The sequence below is a fragment of the Tauraco erythrolophus genome, chromosome 4 (genome assembly GCF_009769465.1).
Source record: "Tauraco erythrolophus isolate bTauEry1 chromosome 4, bTauEry1.pri, whole genome shotgun sequence".
Lineage (NCBI taxonomy): Eukaryota > Metazoa > Chordata > Aves > Musophagiformes > Musophagidae > Tauraco > Tauraco erythrolophus.
The window spans coordinates 46,813,261-46,840,350 of record NC_141468.1 but is presented as its reverse complement, the minus strand read 5'-3'; the positions used below and the strand labels follow the sequence as shown (position 1 = coordinate 46,840,350).

General features: G+C 38.9%; 1 protein-coding gene across 2 annotated transcripts in view; it reads left to right on the top strand.

Moving 5' to 3' along the window:
• Positions 1–16,460, top strand: part of LIN7A (lin-7 cell polarity scaffold A) — a 49,403-nt gene extending 32,943 nt beyond the window's left edge. Inside the window, exons 3-6 of one of the 2 annotated variants that reach the window (XM_086610286.1) lie at positions 6,945–7,016; positions 9,360–9,569; positions 15,080–15,288; positions 16,418–16,460. In XM_086610286.1, the coding sequence (XP_086466412.1) occupies positions 6,945–7,016; positions 9,360–9,569; positions 15,080–15,288; positions 16,418–16,460 (534 nt within the window). Of the gene's footprint in view, positions 1–6,944; positions 7,017–9,359; positions 9,570–15,079; positions 15,293–16,417 lie in introns of those variants that run through there. The other variant, XM_086610287.1, reaches the window with a different exon arrangement.
• The last annotated feature ends 10,630 nt before the right edge of the window (positions 16,461–27,090 follow it).

The following is a 27,090-nucleotide window of genomic DNA, read 5'->3' as shown; positions in this document are numbered from 1 at the left end:
TTTAGAAATAATTCATTTTTAATAGAAATTATGTTAACCAGTTGACCAATTTCCTAAACAAGTTGGAGGCTTGAAATTCACAAACTTTTCTAAAGACTCTGTAGTCCTAGCAAAAATGATGATTGGTGCAGAAATTAGCTGATGAGGTTCCGTGTTTTATGGTGTACAAGAGGTTAAGGGTGACCAGAGTCCCTCCTGATCTTTGTAGCAGTTAAAATGTCCTTGCCCCCTGATGTGATAGAAGTATGATCTGAATCGAGTGCTGAAGAACAGCTCTGGGTTAGTCTGTCCAGGCATACAAGCGACTGCATTCCCCTCCACAGACATAAATTAAGAATGGAAAATACAGGCAAGAGGTTGTGGGGAAGGAAAAAATGCCAAACCAAATGTGAAGAGGTAAAAATGATGAAAACAAAGTAGAGTGGAAAAAAAGACACAACTGTTTTGTGCTGCAGGTGGAAGTTTGCCATCAGAAACAAGGCATTCACAGGCACCTCAGCAGAGGTCAGCAGCTCTCCAGTGCACCTCGGCACTGTAACTTCTCCCTGTCACAAGAGCAGGCATCTTCCTGCCCCAAGGACCAGCCCAGGCACACCAGATGAGGTGGTATATAGGTCTCACCTCTTAGGTCAGAAGGAGGCTGAAGGTCTCAGAATCAGCTGCAGATTTGGGAAGAGGGGAAGAGAGAGGCCAGCAGCTGTGCTGAATAAAGCACATACACACAGACATGAGCTCTTCTCACCATGGTAAAAGACTGATTGAGATATTCCTTTCAACTTGACACCTTAGAAGGGAGAAATATGTACTTCATCCTTTCCAACATGTGAAGCCAATTAGGAAGACAGGGATTCAGCGTAGCTGATGGCAGAAGCATCATACTGAGGTGTAAGTAAATAATGATTTCTCTTTTATAGCTTAGCCTCAGTTCTGCAAGGATGCAAACGTGTATACTGTTCCATTGGCATGACTACCTAAATGCAATGAAATCAATTATATCTTGCTTGCATTGATTATTCTCACGCTAACTCTCCGCTCTGTGCTGTCTGTCAGGCTCCCATCTTCCCTTCCTTAAAAGACTTCTTCTAAAAATAGATGTACAATTCTCTTCTAGATGGAAGCAATAAAAAATATGGCAGACAAACTAAAGAAAATAAACGCAGATGATGCTGATGTATTTGCTAAACATGGTTATCAGTCTCTTTGCAGGTTGCTTCTTCATTCCACCCTTTAACCTGCTTCCTTATGGCACTTACTTTGGTTGTGACTTCTTGAAGGAAGAGGTTTATGTCTTCTATATATTATCATACTGCAGGAAATGCAACCTATTGCTGCTTCTTACATATGTCATCTCATGTGCTAAGAACCCCCTAACATTTTTTAAAAGGTTATTTCCTCACTTATAAATCTCAACAAAATTTATGCAGGCCCACTGCTTCCTTCACAAGTCTAAATTGCAATGTGCTCTGTCTTGCGTTTCGTTTGTGGGTTTTTTTGAACACTTGTCCATTGCTGCAAAATGATTTCTGTTTCACATCTCTTCCCTTCTGATGTTTAGACTGGGTTGTCCTAACGTCTGTTGAGCATTGTTATTGTAGGTACAGTTACACTTAGAATTACGTAACATTTCATCAGGGGAGGAAGTATAGAATATCTCTTACAGAAGTTAATGGAACAAAATCTGTTTAATTAAATTGTGACTTTGAGAATTCAGCAGAAAAGATGCTGCATCATTCAGGTTGCAAACAGAATGCTGCTTCTAGCCACCTTTATAAAATAGGCTGCTAAGTGAACTGTTATTTGTGGACCTCCTCCTAAAGCTTCGCATTGACTTAAATAGGCCAGCCCAGTATGTGCTGGTTTGTTATGAGTCCGTATGGAGTAATTTTTGTGAAGAAGCTAGCTCCTAAAGTACCTGTAAGGCAGTCCCCCTTTCTGTGCTTCAGTAATGCTAAACCAGCTGCTTTACCTCCCAGCTGAATGCGTGGGGATGAGGACCATCATAACAGTAATACCTCCTGCATCTGACTCACTACAGCTCCTGCTGGGAGAAGTAATAAAATAAAATTTCTCTGTGCCAGCAAGACCTGCCACAGCACAAGGAGAATTCACTTCCAAGTTCAGATTATCTATCTAATTTTCCTCCCTCACTCTTTTTTTATTTTTGAGTACTGTGGGAGAATAAGTTTAGATTATGGCATATGAGGAGACCACCTGCTGTGGTGGGTTGACCTTGGCTGGACACTAGGTGCCTACCATGCTGCTTTATCACTCCTCTCCTCAGCAGGACGTGGGGAGAAAATAAGATGGAAAAACTCATGGGTCAAGAAAGGTGATTTATAAACCAAAAGCAAAGGCTAGTGGGTGCAGAGGAACAGGACGTGGGGGAGAAAATAAGATGGAAAAAAACTCATGGGTCAAGATAAAGGTGATTTAATAAACCAAAAGCAAAGGCTATGTGTGGGTGCAGAGGAAAACAAAAGATTTATTCTGTACTTCCCATCAGCAGACAATGTCCAGCACTTCCCACGAAGCAGAGCTTCAGTATGCGTAGCGGTTGCTCCAGAAGACAAATGGTGTAAATAACGAGTGCTCCCCCTTCCTCCTCTTTTCTCATGGCTTTTACTGCTGAGCAGATGTCATATGGTATGGAATATCCCTTTGGTCAGTTTGGGTCAGCTGTCGTAGCTATGTCCCCTCCCAAGATCTTGCTCACCCCTAGCCAAGTGTAGGTGGTGGGGGACTGTCGGAGAGAGTGGCCTTGATGCTGTGTGAGCAGTACTCATCAGTAGCCAAAACACTGGTGTGTTATCACCACCTTTCTAGCCACTGATACAAAGCGCAGCACTATGAGGGCTGTTATGGGGAAAATTAACTCCATCTCAGCCAGACACAATACACCTGCAGAAGCTGAAAAAGTCTGAGATCTATATTCATGCTTTCAGGAGTATTTCTTGATGGGAGTGTTGTATTTTCTGCACCACAGGAGACAGAAAAAAAAAAAAAAAAGCCGAGTACATCTAGCTCTACAGCACAAATGAGAGCTGTGTGAACAAACCCCTGTCTGCAGCATGCTTATACCCGATGAATGTTCAGCGTACAGACACTGACAATCTTGGTAGAAATCGCTGTGGGGGGAAATTATCTGAAACATTACCATTTACCTTACAGCTGTAGCTTTGTGTCTTGAAACATTAACGTTCACCTATAATTGAATCTCTATTATTAATGAATTGTGGAAACTCTTTTCCCTAGGCACTAGACCATCAGAGTGTGTATGGAGTCTGTCAGCAAATAATATAACTAAACATCCATGTAGTCTTTTAGATGTTCTGAAAATAAATAACTGTACATACAGAAATAGATAAGCAGCTCTTTTTCGAATTGGTAACATGAAGTAGTTGTCTAGATACTGTTCTGGGCAACTGGTGGCCCTGCTTGAGCAGGGAGGTTGGACAAGATGCCGCCCAGAGGTCCCTGCCAACCTCAACCAGTCTGTGATTCAGTGATATGTTAATTGTCTGTCTTCAACTCATTCGTATTACACAATGATGTCTTTTGGAGTGATTCATCTATCATGGCCAACAAAGGTCACTGTTTTAAAAGACTTCTTTAGTAAATATCCTAAAGGAGCTTTTCAAATACTTATAATTAAATTCTGCACCTTTACCTTCTTCTGTACTGAGTGATAGTTTGTCCAAATAAGGAAATATGCAGAAGATCTTAAGGACATCTTAAGGATGGCATTGTTAGATTCAGGAGAATTGCTGTATGTCAAAATGTAATCAGATGTACAGGTAATCATAGGCACTGAAAGGAAAGATTTTATGAAACTATTTCAGTTACTTGTCATGTACAATGGATTGAAGAAAAAGCTGAATTCCATGCCAGGAGGATTTAAATACCACCTTATTTAGTTAGAGAACAAAGAGCATTTTCAGTTTAACTGTTGTGTGTAAATAAAAGAGGCAGCAGAATGGATTTGTTGTGCACAAATCATGGCTAAGGTGGCACTGAGAACAGCATAGATAAAGGAGTTAGTGTGACTACTGGCAAACAATGATTATTTATGGACTTCAGCGTGCTTTTGTGCGTTGCTGGAATGAGCAATGATTAGATCTGAACCCTACAAAAAGTTTAAGGGACTTGATGGAACAGGTACAGTTAATCTGTGGTTGTGAAACTGACTTAGAAATAAGAAAGTCACGTAGGTGTATGCTTTATCCTTCTTAAACTCAAATTACATTAAACATTATGTAACAGTCAAATAGGAGAATTAGATACAAATATCTCAAGCTGATATTCAAGACCAGTCACATCTGATATTTTTAGAGAGTGAGGTTTGATATGCAAGACTTTTCCTAAGAACTGTGCTATAGATATTGTGATCACTGATAACTGCTGAACACCCTGTTAAATCCATTATCATTGAGAACTGACAAATGAACACAAGGATTGTATGACATTGTTGATCACATTTTTCACAAGCTTTTGAGTCGGGGATTTTTTTTAACACATTAGTTTAATGACACACCAGTGATTTATTCGTTCACTGGCAGACAAATCAGTTACCAGGGTGCTCGATGTTATGAGGCCTACCAGCTACATACTGGTAGGATCCAGACAATTTGGCATTACATGACATCAAATATAACTGATAATCATGTGAATGTATCATTATCAGCTCACCTTTGTGATACTCTACCTTAATAATGAGTATTTTTAAAGAACTTCTAAGCAAACGTTTTTATGTCTGAAAGATTGCGACCTATTTTTGAAACAATTTAATGTGATAATAGTTCAATAATCAAATATATGTGTTTAGACATTATAGCAAACCACAGCATTTATAGTTGTGTAAGCAAAAACAATAGAACAATCAGCTCTCATGCATTAAGATGAAGGGGAACCTGAAGATATTGAGAAAACACGGCGTTATCAGTGGTTCAACAGAGTATGGGTTTTGTAGTAACAAGTGTTAATGATTCATTACTGCAATTACCCAGTATTTTTCTTGCATAATGTAGTGGTTGTTCTTATATAATATCCTCCAACATAATAACAAAATAAACGTTGAAATGATCTGTGCAGGATAACACTGAGTATGTAGTTTCGACTCATTTTTATGATGGCATCATCCAGTACAAACATATACAACAAACCAGAGATCCTTTAGAAGCCATATAAGAGCTTTCTTTTCCCATATTTTTAAAATTAAGGGCAAAATTGTGGCCTCTTTTTGGCCACTTTTTGGCCTTGTCTGAGTTTTCTTCATAGGCCTCGGTTTTTCTGAATGAAGTCCTGGAAGGTCTTATGTGCTGACAATATGCAAGACAAATAATCTTTTGCTGTGTTTTAAAAATGTTTGGCATATTTTAGATCTCTAAAACAGATTGCATTTTTTATCTCCTTTCCTTTTTTGCCCTTCCCTTGCCGATCCCTCTAAAAAGGTTTGGGGATCAGGTCATCCCCAACATTTTGCTACTCGAGAGTGTTTGGTTATCACTATATCTGTCCACTGAGATCAGAAATGAGCCACACGTCTTAATCCCTTTAGATGTTTGTAGCAACATGTTTGTTAGTGTGTAGGTTTTATAATAACAGGCTCAGTGGGGACAGAGACATCTTCATGATAACTGCGTAACGAGTTGTCAGGACAGGGGGATGGGAAGTTTTGCCTATCAATGGGACAAGCCGTTGTTTATAGGTCAATTAAGTACAGGATCTGACACCTGTCTTGCCAAAGTAACATTTACGTTACCAAAGAGGGAAGTTTTGGCACCCCTGCTGAAGTATCACCAGATCAGTGAAAGGTAAATATATTTTGGAAAATATGATTGAATCTGCACTCCTCAAGGACCCTAAGAAAGAGATTGCTGTAAAAGCTAACATAACTTTACCAGCAAAGGTTCTCTCTGAGGAATGCAACCTGAGACATAAAGCACATGAAAAGACAAAATTCCTGATGAAGCAGATCAAGAAAATGCCCAGAGTAAATCAGTGACATGTAGGAACATTTTTTTTAGGTTTAGTGGTTTTATAAGAAAATTAAATAAAATGTTTTGTTTGTTTACATTCATCTTAGTCTTTCAAAAACATTTCCATATGTTATATATAAATATTTTTATTTTTTAAGTTTGCTTTCAAAATAACTGGCTAGCATCATGGCATTTTTTGATATTTTTCATCTAAGAATGTGACAAATCTAGAGAATAAAGGCAGTATGAGAGAACCTTTTCCTTTCTCCTTACTGAAAATGTTTAAAAGGGAGAGTTAAGGACCAGAGAAAGTGGGCCAAGAGTGTATACCTGAAAAAAAAAACAACTGACAGAAATTGTACATACTGGCAATGTTGATTTTATGCCATTTCTGTGAATGTACAATTCCTTTCTAAAGGATGATCTTACCCATTGTCCACATCTGACGTACCAGACTGCTAGCCCTTTTCCCCATTCTCCAAAATTTAATTTTCGCTTCCATTCTTCAACATCTGTATGCTGAGCAATTTACATAATTTTTTAACATCAGTCCCCTAAGTCTTTAGTTTATATGAAAGTTCAGAGAATAAAGAAGCTCTTGTTGGAGGCTAAGACACCACTCAGATCAGTTCAGATCATTTGCATTCAAGTCGTTTGCCTGGAGACATGATTTTTTGATAACATAGTACCTACTGTCCTGGTTTAGGGAAATGATGTGCTAGAGATGGGAAGGGAATTCTGTTGGAAGATGTACAGTAAGATGGCCAGGTGTCATGAGAAGTACAGGTTGAAGTTCTCTGTAAACCTAAGCGTGTATAAGTTTAGCAGACACTTGACTATGTGACTGCATGAATACAGCATTAATGAGACGTAGTCTTATGAGAGAAAGAGACTGTCCTGTCTGGGTTAATATAAAGTCCTTGTTTTGCTTCTATAATTAATTTCATTTTATTTTCATGAACATTTTAGGTATATCAATACATGCATGAAACCATAACTGTTAATGGCTGCCCCGAATTCCGAGCCAGGGCCACTGCAAAGGTAGGATACGTGCAACTGTTGAAATACGTGTTGCCAAAGTGACCTAGTAATTGACTGTGCGCGTGTGTGTTTCAGGTATTCGTGTGTACACTGTAAGAAAATTTAGACATCAGTGGCAGCCCAGAGTCTAGAACCAGTGCTACTTCCCAGGTAACAATCATAATGGAAAATTTCAACCTTTATGCTGCTTCTGTAGCTTAAGAAAAGAGAATGATTTTATGGAAATTGATGCTTTTTGATAAGTTGCTTTGCAAAAGCAAATCTACTGGTTCATTCTGTAGAAGTCTGCCTGCAACAATCAATATTTTAATGGACTATTTTCCCATACAGCTCATCCAGAGAGGGGACAATGATTTGAGAGATAGAAAGTAAACAGTCAAAATTCCACGTTATCTAATGAGAACTGTAGGTACTAAGTAAGTGGTAAGGATGAACAGTGACAAAAATGGCCTGATCTAGAGACTCCACAGCCAAATGCAAGCCCGTGTTTTTCTGATGCATTACCTGTTTTAATAAAACATATTGTCTCTTTGTCCGTGTGGACCTGCCTTTCTCATATCCTTTGACCATGATAAATACATTACTGCTACTAATAAAATGATAATTTTCTACGGGAATTCACATAACTATGAAAGAACCCATTCCATGTGCCAGTATGAAATATGCTCTGTATTTTCATAACATGCACAAGGATGGATGCTTCCAAACAGAGAGATCTACCATGGCTTTCTTTTTCCCATTATCATTTTGTACTCAACACTATCTTCTGGATGATTTAGCAGGTACTATGCAAAACAGGCAAACCTGCAAAAGCCATAAATATTTTTTAGAGATATTTCTTTATGGTGCCACTCCTGTGAAGTTAGTGACAAAACTCCCTGAAACCTTAGTAGAACTAAGATCTTACCATTATGTATTTGTGTTAAGAGATTTTCATTTAAAGTTGTATCAGAAGATGAAAGTGTTACAAATTATTTCTACAGTGTTTTAGAGATGCAAGCTGGATAGTAGCCAGCAAATAACCTAATATGCACTAAATTGCAGTGTATTTTCCTTAATAAGTAGAAAATTCCTTTCTGTAGGTTGTTCTTCTGATTTCCACCACCTTCTAATTGAAACTTAATGAACAATGTAAATTTGTAAGATCTGTTACTATATAGAGAAGTGTCTATATGAGATCCTGATTTGTCTACAATGCAGGTAAACATAGAAATTATTGCTGTGTTGTATAGTAAATGGGGAGGAATCCAATTAGTGTTTGCCATTCTCATTTCTTATTCATATAGAACAGCAGGGTTACAAAGCAATGTTTCAATATCGCAATATTTCCTGGTTATTTCTGGGCTGTCTGCATTGCATTCTCCTAGTGCATTCATGTCTGACATAAAACGTATGCATGATGACAAGGTCTGCATGTGCAAAAACATTAACTGAGAATGGTCCATTACGTCACATCATCCACTAGCTTCTATTAAGCATAAGCGTTATTAGGGTGCTCAAAAACATTAGCGTGTTGCAGAATTGTTTGGACTACAAACAAAAGGATAAAATATTTTCTGAATGTTTATTTAATGATTTACTAAGATCTATAAGTAGGAAAATACTTCCAGTGAAAAATGAAGTATAAGATGTAATATTTTTCTGCATGCAAGCTTTACAGTTTGTTACGTGTGGTTTTTTTGGTAGAGTAAGATTAACAATCTAGGATTTTTCTAGTTGATTTATAAATCCATCGTTTTAAGATTTAATTTTTCAATAAAATTTTTGATCTAATTATGTTATAAAAACTCATATTCCTGTTCCAGGAGTTAGTTTGCAAGATTTCATAAAGATTAGAAATTAAATTTTTTGAATGTCCTTTTAGGAATTTTTTTCTGTGCCCAAGGAATAAAATAAATAATTCCATACCTCTGAAAGCAGAGCAGAGACTTAACAATTCAGTTCATCCACTTTATTTCAACTAGGAACACAGTAGAGATCACGTTATCTTATCCCACAGTAATAGATTTTCTCCCTGTGAACAGGCAAAGAAGAAATGCACTAGTCATCATAAGCGTTCACCACCATGCAGTCAGGCTTCCCAGTGCCTACTTCTGGCTCTGCTGCTAACTTTCTGCGTTATCTTTGACACATCACCTGAACTCTCTATTCCTCTGCTTACTGCTTTATTTCAAAAGCATTGGCATGGAACTTGATATTTTTAAAATGCTTTCAGATAACCAGAAAAAGTCAGAGTAAGATACTGAAATGTTTTCACAGGAATGAATTCTTCCTGCAAATGAACAAGAGTGCGTATCACTGTTCTCTCTACATAGCCAAATCACTCTTTTTTTTTTCTTCCAGGCAACAGTTGCTGCTTTTGCTGCAAGCGAAGGCCATTCACACCCGCGAGTGGTGGAGCTGCCAAAGACTGATGAAGGCCTGGGCTTTAATGTCATGGGAGGAAAGGAACAAAATTCACCTATTTATATTTCTCGCATCATTCCTGGAGGAGTGGCAGAAAGGCATGGAGGGCTCAAACGGGGCGACCAGCTGCTTTCAGTTAATGGAGTGGTATGTGGAAATTTGATAGAGCTTTCATTTTCATCTGGATTTTCATTTTTCACAGCCGTTCTAATGCTGTGGTTTAAAATGCAGCCACATGAAACAAAAAGAATTACCTCTGTGAGAGACTTTCACTGTGCATTTGTGGTGCAGTGAGGCAAAGCTGCATTGACAACTTTGTGCCACTACAATTTCTGTTGTAATGAAGGGTTCTTGAAGAGCTTCATTTCAAATCCACACCACGTGCTTAATTTCCAGGGAAGCTATGTCTTTCTTAATTGATAACTCTGCAAATTCCTTTTGCAGTAAAAGCATAATAACAGACTTTGTCATAGCCACTGAGGCACAAAGCCTTTTCCAAACACGGTGATGCCTCAGTGGCACTTGGGTAGTCTTGTGACCCTCAGAGCCTTTGAACACATAAAATCGAAAGACATTTGGTAAGCACATTTGGTGCTGATTTGCAATGGAAGGTACATTCCAGATTTCTTCCAGTGGCATTCATCTAGCTATGATATCTTTGTCAGAGAAATCAGCTGTTCAAATGTACACACACAGGGAACGTGTATGCTCAGTAAAAAGGTACAATTTTTACATAGTCGTTTTTCATCTAAGTCAATACTTCAGAGTGAAATGTTTTACAGTAGTTTCACTGTGAATGTCAATATGGTGGCAAAAATAAAAGGGCTGTTGGAATAGAAAGGAAAAATAAGGCTCTGACTACATGATATGGGTCAAATTCTGCCTTTCATTGTGCTTTTTGTTCCATTTTACAAGGGAATGCAAAGTACTGAAAAGGTACTTGTTCATATAACCCTACACTTCTCTTAATGAAAACATAATCCTTTTTCATGCAAAACCTCCATCTAAACCTCATATTTAAATGCATCAAAGGCACGTAGGAGCAATTCCTCCTAGCAAAGAATCTAGTCATAAATATAAGACTTTCCAACTTAAATTTCTTCTTTGTTGCAAGCCCATAAAGAATGAAAAAAATACTGGGTTTTACATGCTTTCATGTTGTCATCTGTTTCTCTCAACTATAGCTGTTCCCTTAAACGCTTCAGACAGACTTTTTCCAGTTCCTCTATCAACCATCCTGTTCTCAAAAGAGAAGTAATAGGTCTGGAAGCTTGCATGCCCCAGTATACAATGAGAAAGAAAAGATACAAAACAAAAAAAGAAAACCCACTGAAAAGATTACTTGGTCTCAGGGAAAAAGAAATCAACTGAACACTTAATAAAGTAAATTGCCTGAACTTCACTGATTGGAAGTAGATCAAATGATTCTGTTGTTGTGCAGAATTTCTTTCAAAGGATGAATAAAAATACAGGTAAAAAGAGTTCATGGAGCTGTTGGAGCGGGTCCAGAGGAGGGTTAGAAGACGATCCGAAGGCTGGAGCACCTCTCCTATGAAGACAGTTGGGGCTGTTTAGCCTAGAGAAGAGAAGTCTGGAGAAGTCTTCCAGTACCTAAAGGGGGCCTACAAGAAAGCTGGAGAGGGACTTTTTATAAAGATATGTAGTGATAGGACAAGGGGCAATGGCTTTAAACTGAAAGAGAGGAGATTTCCATTAGATGTAAGGAAGAAATTGTATGTAGGCACACAAGAAAGTTGATTCAGAGATGCAACAGAAATATTTTTGTGTTCAGAGTCTAAACAACAGAATTTGAAGTTTAAATTGCAGTTGCATACTTGAAATAATGCCTATGAGCAACAGTTCATAAACCAATCTTGGACTGAATTAAGGCCGTACAATATAATTTGTAAAAAAGGCAAAAATTATAGAAGTGGTAATTTGTTTTCAGGCAGCTTGAAACAGGAGGAAAAAGGTCTAAATTTAACATTGTTCACTGGGACTAGTTCACTCTGTGCTTCTCTTAATTTAGCTGGAGAAAAGCAAATAATATACAGTATGTACAATACAACAGACGGCTCAGCAGTGGAACATGAAATGAAAATGAAATATCTGTAACTTGTTTTTCCTCAGAAGTTGGTGATTATCCAACTTCATAATTATCAACATAAAATTAGAGCTATGTGTTCAGAATCCAGATTGGTATCCCAGCGTGACTGGGATGACTGTTCCTTGAGCTGTTTCACCGGATGTTAAAAAAAGTGTTTTCTCATTATGCTGGGGATTTTGTTACATACTTTTATCCCATATCCCCTAAAAGTAAAGGAAATTGAAAGCAATAAGCCCTGCAGATGGCTCAGCAAAGAAACTTGCTGGTGGCTGTTCATATCTGGCAAAGACTCTGCATTTGTCAGACACCTGGTGTGAGTCAGATACAGAAGGGGATGCAAAATAGGTTTATAATGGCTAATTTGTCACCCAAGCATTTGTTTACAAATATCTAATAGAAATATTCTCCTCAGTTTCTCAACTTATGGAGTAACAGTCAGATTCTCTTTTTTGTCAAGAGAGTGGGATTTTTTTCTATTTATGACAAGTCTGTGAACCTGGATGCAGGAATGGTTGTTGTTTCCCCACGCCATATCCACAGTTCTTTCAGCTGGTCTTGTCTGTACAGTATTTTACATCCTTCTTTTTGATGCAGTCTGCCGCTGCAATAATGGAAACAAAGGTGAAAGTATATACAGATATATGTAATAAAAAATTACATATTAAATAAAGATGTACATTCCAAAACAAATTTATTAAATCCCATGTTTGGTTGGTGGTTCTAAAGTAACATGAGTGTCAGATCCTCGCAACGTCCCCAACCAGCATAATCCAGTCAGCAAAATCCCTTGTACAGGCATGACCGATAACCTGGTTATCAGCCATCCTTCACCACCACAGCCTCAGAGGTTTGCAGAGACAGAAGAATTCAAACAGCAAACCAGCTTCCTTTGCTGGTACAAGCTCTTCTCCCTACTCCAAGGGGCTCTGCTATTTCAGTTGTGCAGCTGCCGCTGTGCAGGTGAAGCATTCGTAATGCCTTGAAAATATGAGCACCAGCAGCAGTGAAGACGTTAAGAGCAAGTATAGCAATCATATTAACAGCAGCTGAAGACTGTAGTTGTTAAGACCTGAGTTAAGCACATTTGGAGAGTAGGATTCATATTTAGCAGCACTATCTTTTACTCTGCCTTTGTTATTTTCCCCTCTTTGGTTATGGTTCAGAGCTTTAGGCTTAATTCTGTATCATTACTATTCAAGTCAATGAGAGTTTTCCATTGACCTGGATAGCAACAAAGTCAAACCCTTCGTTTCTAATTAGAAGATACTGGCTGTAAACTGGAAGAACAAGGCCGGAGGCAAATGGGAAAGAAAACAGGCGAATCCAATGCAGTTTACTACATTGTATGAAGTATTGAAGTATGCCATCTTGTTATTCCCCTACAGAACAGATACAGTCACGATTGCTTATTGGTGTCAGTTAGAACCATCCAACTTTCAGAAAGGAAATTAATATTTTAGCTACTTCATGCAGCTTGGGAGCTTACAATTGTTATTCATAGCCTGTTCTAAGTTCATAGTGTTGCCCAGCAAAACCAATCCCAACAACACTGAATACACTATCGTTTCCTCTGAATGTGCGTGCCCCGTCATACTGACCACAATTCACAAGCAAAAAATGAAATATAAAGGAATGCCAAATTTTATACAGTTCCTCTTAAGGCGAGAACCATGTTTACAAAAGCCAGTAACAAAGTCAGTCACAAAGCAACGAGTTAGATACCAAGTATTTGTAAGGAAACTCTTTTTTCCTCAAATTACTTTCGGGTAGCAGTGCTTGTTCAGCAGATTTATCCCAATCACAATTTCTAACAAATCCAGTGGTCACCGATCATGAATTTTCTTGAATACCTTTGAATAGGAGGCCTACTGGTGGAATTTCATGAACATACAGTTCAAAAACATTTATTTTGACAATCAAGTGTATATTTACTTCAAGGTATTCTGTTTCTGGTAATCATTTCAGCACCTGTAATGACATTCATTATTTCTCTGAGTTGCATTAATATTTTGAAAGCATCTTAACATTTCTGTAGAAACTCTTGAGTCCAGTCAGTTGACTCAGACATTAAATAATTGTTTTTATTAATATGTTGAAGGATATTTAACAGGAGGAGGAAGATAAATAGTAAGACAAGAAGCTTGAATTGTGTTGTTTATATTATTTATGTAGAAGTGTATTGTGTCTGCTTTTTTAAACTTTTGAATCATTATTTCTAGCTCACAGTGTGCCGCAGCAGAAGTGATTCTTATTCACTGTTCTTGCACAATGCTACTCAGTCAAATAAGAGAGATTAAAATAGAAAGAATTTTCTTCTGACGGTTGCTATAACAATGCTAAGTTATTCTTTTAGCATGAATTGAACTTCAAATATTTTGAATGCTGCTGTTTCTCTTCAGAAGCCCGTGGGTATAGTTTCATTTTAAATTGCATGGTATACATAAGAGTTTTAAAACACAGCATGTAGTAAAACTTTGATTTATTTCATGTGGGAAGAAAATTACTTATTTTTAAGTGGCCTAAAATCCATGTGAAGTTCTCAGTTGTACAGGTTCTTTTTTTCTGTTTTGTTTGTTGGAATGTATCCTACAACAATGTTCTGTTTTACTTTTGTTTGTTGGAATGTATCCTACAACACACATGAGCAATAATACACCACTAGAAAATTTCTTCCTTTCTCTTAAGGTGTGGAATAATTCACATGCCTGAAAAGCACTCCAGTCAGTCCACTTAATAGTAGAAATTAAATACTCTTTCCACAGCTGAGTCACCTCCCCCTTTTGGAAATTTACTGTCTCAGACAATGTTAGCATAGAAATTAGAGCTTGAGCCCCTTTGGGAATAATTTTGATTTCACGGCAGATATCATCTTACTATAAAACATTTTCCAGAAAGGGAGGGAAAACATGTATTCCTTCAGCAAGAACTTGTAATGTTTCAGTTGTTAAGTGTTTGATTGCTTACAACTAACCAGATAAAGACTAGTTTATTTCCAATAAAGAACCCATATCACATAAACGTTAAAGCTGTGAGCAGTGCCATTAGCTCTGGGCGCACTCCTCCGCCTGTGCCTCAGCGACTGCTTAATCGCCACGTCGTTCCCTGCGGGATCCAAACAGGGACAGGGCGTAAGAAAGGAATTGCCGTTGCAAACTTGCAATCTCTTCATTTCTTACCAACGTTTAAATAGGATTTTATTTTTGTACCTTGCAAACAGTTTGTTTCGGATTTGCTGCGAGGTTTGAAAGTTTTTTAACATTATTTTTGTTTGCATAAAGCTTGTTCAGTGTTTCCCCTCCTTTTCACGCAGACCAGAAATTAGGTTTGTAATGCAATCTAAACCAGATTTGGGTTATTTAAAAGATGAAAACAAACACATTCCCAGCAGTGCATAAATCTTACTGAACTCAACACTTTATGGTCTCTTGAAAAATGTAAGGTGCGGAAACTTCCTAAAACCCCGACAGCGTTTCCATGTGGAAAAGAAAGAGGGCAGAGCTCTAGATCAAAGCGGCATTCTCGTTGTTAAATCTGTTCTCCCTGCTCACAGAGCGTGGAAGGAGAGCACCACGAGAAGGCAGTGGAGCTGCTGAAGGCGGCGAAGGACAGCGTCAAGCTGGTGGTGCGCTACACCCCCAAGGTGCTGGAGGAGATGGAGGCTCGCTTCGAGAAACTGAGAACAGCCCGACGCCGGCAGCAGCAGCAGCTGCTCATTCAGCAGCAGCAGCAGCAGCAAACTACACAGCAAAATCATATGTCGTAGGTGAGAGGATTCATTGGTCTTCCCTAACGCCCGCGGATGGCACCCTGCCCGGGCCCGCAGCTCCCGGGGCTCCGGCAGGGCAGGGCTGGCACCAAGGTCCGCTCTCTGCCGGGAGCGGGGCAGCCGCAGGGCACCGCGCCAGCCCGAGCCCTGAGCATCCGGCACCACCCGGGAGGGACAGTGGAGAGGCTGGAGATACCCTCACAGCCTTGGCGAGCACTTACTGCAGTGAGGATGAGGAGAGCTCATTCTTTGGTACGTTTCCACATGGTCTGTTTCAGTAAAAATGCATTATGGAAATAAGTGAAAGGCCCTAACAAATTCAGCAGCTGATTTCGAGCTGCTGACCCCGAGATTGATAGCCACTGTGCAGCTCCGGCTTACCTGCAAGCAAGACTGCAAAAGTCATCTATAGTTCCTGGGAACGTTTTTAAATTAAAAAGCAGAACATTTATGACAAGTAAGAATATGCTACCAGATTTAGGCACAGTTTAATGTATTTTCAACTAGTCTGTTACCACTCTGCAATAGAGCATCAAGATTTGCTGCTCGTACGTGAAGAAAAGTCTTCCTAGTCCCTTTCCTGCTGCAGGAAACCCAAACTTCACTCTGTGGTTCCTCTGCAGGGAACCTACAAGTGCTTACTTCTCATCTCCAGTTCGGTAGGAAACATTCCATTCGCTCTTGACTGACATTCAATATTACAATAGCTTCCAAGAGGCTTGCAAGTTTCCCGGTGTAGTCAAAACACATAGCATGTGAGGTACAGAGATTCTCCATTTATGCAGTTTTTCTGAAATTAGTGAGAGTTTGTGATGTGTCTACATTTATAGATACTCTCCATCTGCCCAAATGAGGTATAAACAGCAGTATTCCATGAAGTAAGTTTTGGGTTTCTGTTTAAAACAGGGCCATTGCAGAAGATGAACATACAAACAGCTCAGTCGCACGTGAAGTTTTTCAGTTTTTTTAGTTACCTACATATTTTTTTAGCAAGTAAGGTATTTTTACTGATTTTATTTTTTTCTTTAAACTGAAAGGGAAGAAAAGCAGGCAGAGACAGCCAGCAACTTAATTCCTCAATTCCTTGTGCTTGCTCTGAGAAATGTGTTTCTTTAATTCTAGGTTATTCTCAAGGAAAAAAAAGCCTCGATCAAGAGTTCAGTAATCAAGCAACCAGAGCTGTGCTTCAGTATTCCAGCAAAAGGAAACAACTACAGGAACATGAAAGAGAATTCATCTGGAGAATGTGCAGTACGAGAATAACGTGGTTAAGACAGACATAGGGAGGATACCTTCATGATAAGGCTTTTCAGTACGTGGTAATCACAGATCATAATACTTCTGTGACTCTATTCCTAATGAGAACAGCATGATAGGTAAACCCTATGACTCAGAGAAGTCCAGGGCTTCCAAATAATTCTGTTTGATCTAATCTTGCACTCCTTACTCTGACAAATTGGCCAGTTGGCTTTCCCTAGTCACTGAAAGTTTTGGTTTAAGGAGATCAAGATTGGCCGCTTCTGGGGACAGAGTCTTTCTCTACGGTTATCTCCAGAAATAAACAACTACATCCATTCAAAATTTCGCCGCAGACGTAAAAATCATACATCACGCTTCATAGCCACTTTGTACTGTATATTGTAGAGCTGTTTTAACCTAACTTCCTGTTTATAATTTTCAATTTTCCCTCTGGAAATAGCAATTTACTATATTTATAAAGTATTCCATTTGTAGAAGCAATTGGCTTTTTACTCTTGGTGTTTCCATATATTTTATTATGCATCAACAGAGTGAGAAAGTTTTAAGTCAGTTTTAATTTTGCTAGTAGTAAAGTTAGGGAATCCTAGAACTGTATTTTTAAACGTAGGTATTGCTTGTATCTATTATAGTTACTATTCAGAAATCTATAACTGGATATATTATATATTTATTCCATAAAATATATATTGTCTGAATGTACCTGTTAGAGAAGTAGGGTCTTTGCTTAGCATGTATTGCAAATGTAGTAAGCTAATGTTAGCAAAGGACCAAGCTTTGTTTGGCAGATATTACTGTGATAGCATAATCTCGGTTTTTCTGTATTCTTTAATTTATTTTCCAGTCTAATGTTAATATATTTTAGAGAGGAGGAAATGTAAGTTGTTTCTTTTAAGACTCGCACATTATCGTTTAAATCAATTTGAAGTTAGACTTCTGGCTTTTCTTTTTTTTCAATCAAACCAAATTGGTATGTGCAAACAAAATATATAGCTAACTTCTTAAGTTTACATGTCTGCTTTTCCAAAGAAAAATCAAAGCTGGAAGGCTATAAATGTCATCTACTTTCAAGAAAATAAGAAAAAGGAACCCCCAAATTCTTAAAAATAATCATTTTCAGCATGCCTTCTATGCTTCATTAGAAAAGACTGGGGGAGAAAAAGAGCTTAGGGAAGAACTCTACAGTCCTTGCATGTTGAAAACTCCAGCTGATGTCAGTGAAAGTTTAGTAATGTGAGGAATGTAGGAATGGTCTGAACCAGTGTTCTGGTTGTGAACTTGGAACAAAGTCAGAAGCAATTAGTGTTTCGAAGGCTCTATTCCTCAAACAGAGGGAGGCGAAGCAAAATGAGGGAGTATCATAGCATATGTTAGAAACCAAATGCACAAATGACAGTGTTTGATTAGTGTAAGTAGCCATTGAAAGGAAATTACTGTATTTTTAAAACCAAACAGCATGAATTCATCCAGAGAAGCCTCATTTTATACAGAGAAGTAATTCTATCCAGTGGTCATTGGTGACAATATCAATTAAGACAGTGGAGTTTGAGAACTAGCAGAATTAAAGATGAAACATATTGTATTGTGCTCTGCACGGTGTCTTTTTATACTTAATAAAATTGTACGTACCTATTTTAAAACTGTATTCTCAAACAGACACTGCTATTTAATATTGACGGTATATAAATTGTTATTATGACTGCATATAAAGGTTCTGTATCTCATCACTATGATTTCAATTACACTGATATCTGCATTTTCAGAGACCAAGTAGTCAGATTTAGTCAGCTCACTGTACTGCATTTTTCCAAACCGCCTCTCCACCTCCTCCTCCTCAAAAAATCTAGGTTTGATGGAGTGGAATGTGCTGATTAATAAATTTCAATAATAGAATGTCATTCATATAAATAAGCATATCAAATTCATTTTAATATATTATTATTCAATAAATTATTTATACACACTAAAATTAACATTTTAGTCTTTTCCAACATTTAGCAATAAAATGAAAGAAAAATATAAGTAAAATAAAGCTGTCAATGAATTTGAAGTGGAAGCAGGAAGAAATAACTTCTTAAGGGTCACTTTTCATGCCCCTTACTGATCAATAAAACATATTGCCACTTAGTCACAGAATAATCTGTGTCCCAAAACCTGTCATCTGCATTTAGATGTAGACAGTATTTTACTTTGTGATTTAAATGTCTTTGGTCCTGATGCAGTAAGGCACTTCCACACGTGTATTGCTGAATTAGGACCTAAAAGAAGTGCAGGGAGAAGAACACTTTCCACATGCAGGTCTGCAGGTACTTGTGCATCATACTTTAACCGATGGGTCTCCTAGCATTTGCTGTTTCACCACGCTGAATTGATATTCCTTCAGTCAGCTTCATGAGTTTTATTGCTCGCGTTTACCCTTGGGGCTCCTTCCTGTTTCTCTGCACTGTCTGCAAACTGAGGTAGGAGGTCCAACAAGTCTTTTTATTACAATAACCAAAGGGGTGCCATGTGATTTTTACAAGCTCTTTGCATCATATTCACTTATGCCAAAGATCCAGATGTAAGATCAGACAATAATAGAGATTAAAGTTTGGTGGCATTTACTTATTAGGGTTGATGGATCTGCTGTGCTAGCCATGATTTTCCTGTTTGTGACATCTGATCTGACTGGCACTTTATAGAGGATTGAAGGATTTCATAGCCCCTGACAAAGCAAAAATCTCACCACGTTGCGTTTTCCTCTTTTCTTTCTACAGTGACAAATCATAGATGAAAGGTCAATGAATGCCCGTGAGTGGAAGAAATTCCATAAAAATCTACCTGCAGTTCCCTGGTGAATGAAACTGCAGACCTCTTAGTCCTATACGTCCTACCTTTTATATGTATTTATCACAGCCAAGATTTCAATCTGACTTAGGAACCTTTGGGAACTCTTGCAGAAAGCACAAAATTATATTTCACATTTGCAGGAGAAGAAACTGTTTATTCAACTTCTAACTTTAGGGACTTTCAAGTTCTAAATTAAATTCAAGATCTCATGAGCAAACAAGGTTCCTAGAATAAAAGAACGCTAAACAAGGTGGTTTTGCCTGTGTTTGAAATAATACATAATTTTAAGTATAATTTCGGATTTTAAAATAGTTATGCTCACAGATGTATTTTATTACAGGATGAGAGACTGTTTCAGAAAGTATCAATTCTTTTTGAATCTTTCTGAAAATGGGGTAATAAAAGAAAACTGACCAATCCCCTAAGGCAGAACTGTGACTAGAAGTGCTAAGGAGATCCTTCGATATATAAGCAGAGGATTATCAGCTAGAAGCAGTACTGTCCCTGCATATGCATTAGAGATACCATTTCCATATCCAGCATTCAATAAAACAAAACAAGTTTCAAACCCAGAGTGTGTTCTGGGACAATTTGCGACAATGTGCTGCCTGCTGTGGTCCATGTCTGGTGTGAAATACAGCCCATTATGCTTATCAGTGAGAAGGACAGGACAAATTAGGGATGTGTTCAAACAGTCTTCCAAACATACCCAAGCTCACCCTGCTTGTCCATGAAGCAAGTGCACTCTTGTGCTCTGAACCAGCAAAAAGATTCAGATCTATGTTCGACGGATTCATTGTCTCTACCTTCAGCTGACAAAAAAACAAGCTGCCGAGCTTACGTTGATTGTTTCCATGGTCAACAGAGAGTTAGAGGCATCCCTCAAATGCGATTCATCCCACCGGTCTTGGACATCTATCTTAAAACAGGATAAGGGTCTCATAAAAGGGTTTATAAGCAGAGCCACCGACTAAACAGCCAAAATGACTAGCTTGGAGTTAGTAATATATTTAGGGGGTTTTTGCTGCTTCAGTCATACACAGCTTCCTAATAAATAAATATCCAGCCCTTCGTGTTTGAATTCCTTAGCATAAAACCTCTACACGCATAGCATAGATGACTAATAGACCTTACATGTGATCTGGTTTGTAAGGAGGTTCCTGTTGCTACAGATGGCTCTTCTGAAACACTCTAAGAAATTTAAGAGCTCAGCACAGGTATCGTTAGCAAAATGCTTCGGTTGTGACATGTACACGACCAGAGTACAACAAGCTTCAGTCTGTGGATGCAGATAGCAGGAGTCTATACTGGCACCCATCACCCTGGGCTAGTGAATGTGCATCTTACAGCACCTGCAGCTGAAAAGATGAACAATTGCTTTTGATTTTTTATTACAGAGATGCACAAAAATGAAAGCCATCAAACTTCCAACATGGGAATTTGTGATACCAAGAGCCATAGCAAAACTTGACCAGTTCTGAAATCTAGAAGCCTGCAGCTATCTAGGATCAAGTAAAAGGATTACAAAAGCAGATGTCTATAAGGAGCAGCCAAAAATCCAAGAGAAAAAAAAATCCCTTAGGAATTTCTTCTCCAACCTGTTTTTAATTTACTTTCTTAGAGTTAGATTCACTCTTATCAACTCATCTGACCAAAAACGGAAGCATGTGATTCAGCAATTGCACTCACTTTTATCAAAACCCATAAAGAGCTGATAGGGTAGATGAATAGCTCTTCCCTCCCTTCCTCTCTCTGAGGGTTGGATGAAGCTGAGTTCTGTCTACAGAAAGGTGATGCCCAAACACATCCCAGTGCTGCAGAGTTTCCTCATTAGTCATATTACAGTTCCTCCCCACCTGCAATTCTCAGTATGTTTCCTAAAAGTGAGCATACTTTACAGACCCACAAATTTGTGTTCATTTCAAGGAAAACTCAGTGTTAAGCCTGAAGCTTTAAATCTTGCCCAACCTTTTCATTTTGACATCCCAAACCCAAATACAACTATTATACTTGTAATAATCCATCTGGGAACCTGGGATTAGCTTGTAAACTGGTCCAATGAAAAATTGTATCCCAGGAGTCACTTCTCTAAGATTTCTATTGAAATGAAAGAAAGTTAAACAGAAGGTGTAACTTCTGAAGTACAGAGTGTAGCCAGTGCGATGCAACAGAAAGGGGAAAATACTTAAAATTTTTCACACATGCATGAAAACTTCTCCAGGAATACACAATATTATTTTTCTCTAAATAAGTCACTTTTCTATGTTGAGAGGACAAGCCACTTCTCTAGTAGCAGGTTCTGGTAAGAATAAGGCAAGGTGCCTAGCTAAAATGAGACACAGAGTGGGAAGAATCCTGTGTATGTTAAGGTAGCCATGAATAATTTGGTTGGTTGGTGGGTCCACCTCAGCTGAGAGTAACTCAGATACTTCTCTCACTGATCTCTCTCCTATCCCAAGTCTACTCATATCTAGTACCCCTGCTTTTTCACTCCCCAAATTCCCTTTGACTAGAGTCCAAGTATCACCACAAAGCTATTCCAACTCTCCTACTGCAGTATTCTCCTCCCCTTCTTTCACGTGAGTTTTCTCTTAGCCGAGCGGTGGCACTTCTTGACCACAGATGATCTTCTCAGCCAGCTATGGCATTTAGGTGTTGCCAGGTCTACCTCCTGGAGTGCTCAACTTCACTTGCACTGTGTATCCATTAGCTGCCCTTTCATGGCCACCATAGTCTGGTGTCTTGCTTCCCACACACAAAATAATTTAACCACTCATGAGGAGGGCATGGGGGGAAATACACTGAGGGGGTAGAAAAAAACATTGTCAGAGAACACTAAGAATGTCCTCTGTTTCCTAAGTCAGCCCCTTTTCAGCAGGTGATGATTTTCACCTTCATTTAGTTCCCTGCTGACAAAGCACTGTATGTGGTGACATTGATTGTGGAACAGCCACACCCCCCGCTGGCTGAAACAACAGCTTCTTGTCTGGTTCCGGTGGACATCTAGACCTGCCTGAAGGCGCTGCACAGTGAATTCACACGTGCCGTAGGTCAGAGTTACTGTGCACATACTGAACACGAGTCATACAGGTGAAGAAGATCCAGCGTGTCAGGCACACAGACCCATGTCTGTCTGGGATTCCAGAGACAGAAATATGGAACCAGCCCCTGGCAATATCCTAACATAGAGTTAGAGCCTTCAGCCATCCAGTCTGGAAACATTGGTATTATAGAAAGACATCCAGGAATCAATGTTTAATTGGTTTCGAAATTCTATTTAAAAGTAAGTCTTCAACAATAAGCAATGAGAAGCCAAGAACTTCTCTTAACCTGTTAAGGACCAAACATGCGGAGGACTACTAATTTCTCTAATAACTTCCTGCTTCAGGCACAGAATTTAACATGCCAGCACCACCTTTCAAGCCTCGGTTTTGTGCATGGTGTGCTTATCTTGTCTGTAGTGTTGAGAGAAAAAAAGTTAAACTAGTTACCACTGAGTCTTAGTACTCCTAAAGGAAAACATAAAAAGGGGCTTAAGCATCAATTAACTGAACTTAAATGTAGGTGCTGACTAGGTCTTCTATAGCAATGTTTGCCTCCGCTGTTTTGTATTACACCGAATGGACTGTTTCAATAATTTATTCTGAAACGTGTTAGATTTTTCCTCTGTATACACAGCAAGTTTACAGCTCCCTCGTACCAATGTATCTATATCTAGCTGTCCTTAACCCGTGTCGGACTGCGTTGAGCTGGGCAGTGGCACAGCACAGCTCTGGGTTGAATAAATACGCTAAGGGGGACGCCTAGTGTAAAGCGATGTTCATGGCATCTTCAGCTGCCCGTTCCAGTACCATTGCTGTGAGAGTTCTTTTTCTACCAGCATTAAAAAGCAGATGCGCACAGATGTAGGCGACATCCCTTCAGCACGTTTCCAGACATTTCACAGTGAAAGAATGGTTCAAAAAATGCTCTGTTTAATGTGTGTGATAATACCACATGAGCAAATTCTCTGCGTACTCAGAACGGCGAATAGCAACAGGATGGCAGCAACAAAAGCTATATTCTTACCTGGGTAAGAATTCTATGGTTAATGTAAATATTGCCGAATATGATTAGTGGACTGCACATAGTCAGGGTCTGATCATACTACACCTGCTGTTGCTGCTGCTGAAGATCATACATGATAAAATTCCACAAGGCACCATTAGGCAAGCGTATCGCCCGCATCGATATGAGGCACATGTCTCCGTGCCTTGCTGAAAGGAGCCACGTGAACCAGGTGCAGTAACAATTTGATGCAAGTCATGAATCTCACAGTGCAGCAGCTGCTCTGCTTTCAGAGGGGAATTGCCAAAAATAGTCATAAAAATTAGTTTCCCTTGTAGCTGTGATTTTCTCAAAGATACTAGCAGTCTGTACCACTGCCTGGCACCGCTTTCCTCAGAGTGGCACCCAAACACAGTCCCGAATCATTAGATACAGGTGTATCTATGGACTAGCTGTAGAGGCATTTAATTTCTCTCTTTCTAGATGCTCTATAATTTTTAACTCTTTCTCCCCAGACTCTAACCAAAGCTTTGATATTTAGCTTAAGTACGCAGGCATTTGAAAATTTTCCCTTTTTTCACTAAGGAAAACAAAGTAGGAGCTATACTTTGTACACCACAGCTTATCTTGTCAGGCAGCTTCCTCTGTGAGAGACTTGGAAGAAGACATTACCCAAGAAGCAGCATCTTGACAAGCACAGAAAGCCTCAGAAAACTGACACCAGCTCTTGAAAGAGAAAAGGATGTCACCAGAGGAAGGCAGCCAGGATGATAACAGACCTACCTTCAGCAAGCTCCACTGGTAAAGTCCAGGCACCAACAACCTTCACATATTTTTCCATGGAATCTAAGGTGCAAAGACAGCACCTGGGAGGGAGGCAAGGGCCAGTTCTCCTGTTCAATCTTCATGTTCTGAGAAAGGGTCTTCACAGCAGTCCAAATTCTCTAGTTCTGTTAGAAAACCACTTACTCTGATAAGGGTTACAATCCTGGACAAAGAGGAGTAAAATGAGACCTATGTTCATCCTGGAGTTGGCCAGTGTGACTACATAGTGTTTGCCAAATTTAAAGTCAAACACCTTAAGGCTAAGTAAGGCCAAAAACATATTTTGAACAAAGGTGTGTTGATTGCTTGAAAGCTTCAAATAATAATCTCCCGACATTTGTAAACAAGTCTACCACTTGTGTCCCTAGTCCCTGGCTAAACCTAGTATGATTAGCTTAAATCTGAATGGAGCAAGGATGTGAGAAATAAAAGTCATTGGCTTTAATGCAAGTGCAAGTAGTTCTCATGATATACTGAAGAGTTTCCATCAGATTCTTTGCTGAACTAATGAACCATTGGCAGCCATCTGCTTAACAATCAGTACACCTCCAAAACATGATCTAGAAGCAGTTATCTTGCCTTTAGTAAAACGTTCAGCTCAGCTACTCAGGAGGAACACTGATCTGGCATACTAAGGAGATGAGTGCTATCTTAAAGCAAATTTGCTCTGCAAGCTAAGAGTCAAAAAATTACAATCTTCAAAGCTGGAGAAAAAATATGAAGAAAAACCAATACTTTCAAATGTCAAATCAGATGAAGATTTGACAGATTTATCTGACTGTAAAAGTAACTGTTGAAGCGGCCGAAGTGATTCAGGAGTCAGCCAGAACACCTGACACTATTGTTTTCAGAGGCCAGTGTCCATGAAGGTGCGATTCATTGGAGCTAACATCTCTCTAAAACAGAGGTTTCTGGTTTAAGCCAAACATAAGCCTCTGTAGTTAATGGAGGGAACAATTATCTCCAAGGAGTGATTCACCTCATCTGTGTAAGGGTTATTGACACGACATAATAATTTTTTTTCCAGTGAAGACAGCAGAAGAATTTTCTAATCCTCCTCCTCCATCTCTCTCCTCTCTGCGTTGCCAGTCTTTATTCCCACTCCAGCTTTAACAGGTTTCTGTTTCATCCATTGAAACAGCTTAAAAATTTTCTCTCACCCTCCCCGTTGAAAGTACTGTGGTTTCTTGGTTTGTCTGTAGAAACATCCTATTCCCAACTTGTCAATGCAAAAAATATATTGGGTAATTACATCTCTCCCACCTCAGAATATTGTTAATAGGAAATCCCTCTTTCTTCATTCACTACAGAGGGAACCTAGATGAATAGATCAGATAGGAAGTCTAAATTTTAGATGCTACATAGTGCAACAATCTAGCTGACGAGCACAAAAACGTTTATCACTGAGGCGTTAACTGCCAAAGATGAGTGCACAGCAGCCAAGCAAACTGTCCGACTACATGAAGTGAATGGGCAATAACTGAGACAAAGAACTATGTCTGCATGTTGTCTGTAACCTACAGATGTTATTGAGTCAACAACTTCTATGGATGCAATCCTAGGAAATTGCCTGCTACCTGGCTATAAAACCATCCGGTGATATGTCTTTTGCTGGTTTCAAGAGAACAGAACATTAAAGATCAGAAGGATCACAGCAGCTGAAACCAGGGCTAGGAGCCTTGTAATCCACCTCCAAAGAGCAGAAGATGGGGCAAGCATTGCAGTGAGCCCCCCTCCCCCTTAGCTCTTTTCTAACTTCCAGCAACGTGGAGCTTCCTTAGAAACCTATTGAACCAAAAGCAGGTGTCATTGTATTTAGTAGCCCTTGATGAATTTCTCTTGCATGAATTTTTCCAGAGGCTTTTTGAAGCCATTCATCTGTCCTGCAGCAGAGTTTCACAGTTCACTTACACATCATGCAAAGAACCATTTCCTTCTTTTTTGAACTGACTTTTTTTTTTAATTAATTTAATGCCCTCTGGTTGCTCTACTGGGACAGACATTAGACAATCATTCCCTCTCTGCCTTCCCCTGCTGTTTATCAAGGGCCTTTGTCATGCCCTTTTTTCCAGGTCTCTTACTATAGAACTGCATCTTCCTTGAGTCATGTCTCTTCCAATGTTGGATAAATGGTAAGAATTAAAAATAAAGCAGAAGTCCTAGGTTACTCTGCAACCTGCTTTCCTTGCAGAGAAGCCATTTGGGAATCTTTGATCACATTTGTTGCCTTGCCATGAATCTTTTCCCATTCTGGTACTTAAATCCTTCTGATGGGAGTATTAGAGGTACTTGTAGAGTCTGAGGGCACACTGAGATTTGTGTAAAAACATTGTGATATTTTCTGATTGACCATTATCTCCTTCTCTACAATATCTAATACTATTTATTCTATGTAACTCTCAGATCTCTTCCCTGGCTGACAATTGGTAAGACAAGCAATGATTTTATATGTGAAGTTAGCAGTGCTTTTTCCCCCCATGTGCATCATTTTACATTTACCAAAACTGACTTTCATCTGCCATTTTAACAGCCAGTTACTGAGTCCCATGAAGCCCTTCTGCGACTCCTACAGACAGTCTCAATTTATTATTTATTATTTACTACCCTAATTTATTAACATCAATGAAGTTTTTCTCTTTGCCAGTCACATCTTTTTTCTGTGAATACATTATACAGTGCAGATCCCTGCAGGACTTCACTAGTGACTCCACTGTGAAAACTAACCATTTATTTCTACCTCCTCTTTTCCAACTTCTCTCCAATTATTTATCCAAGTAAAAGGAATGACATACTATTTTTTATTACATTTAAAAATTGATATATTTTTAAAAGTTTAT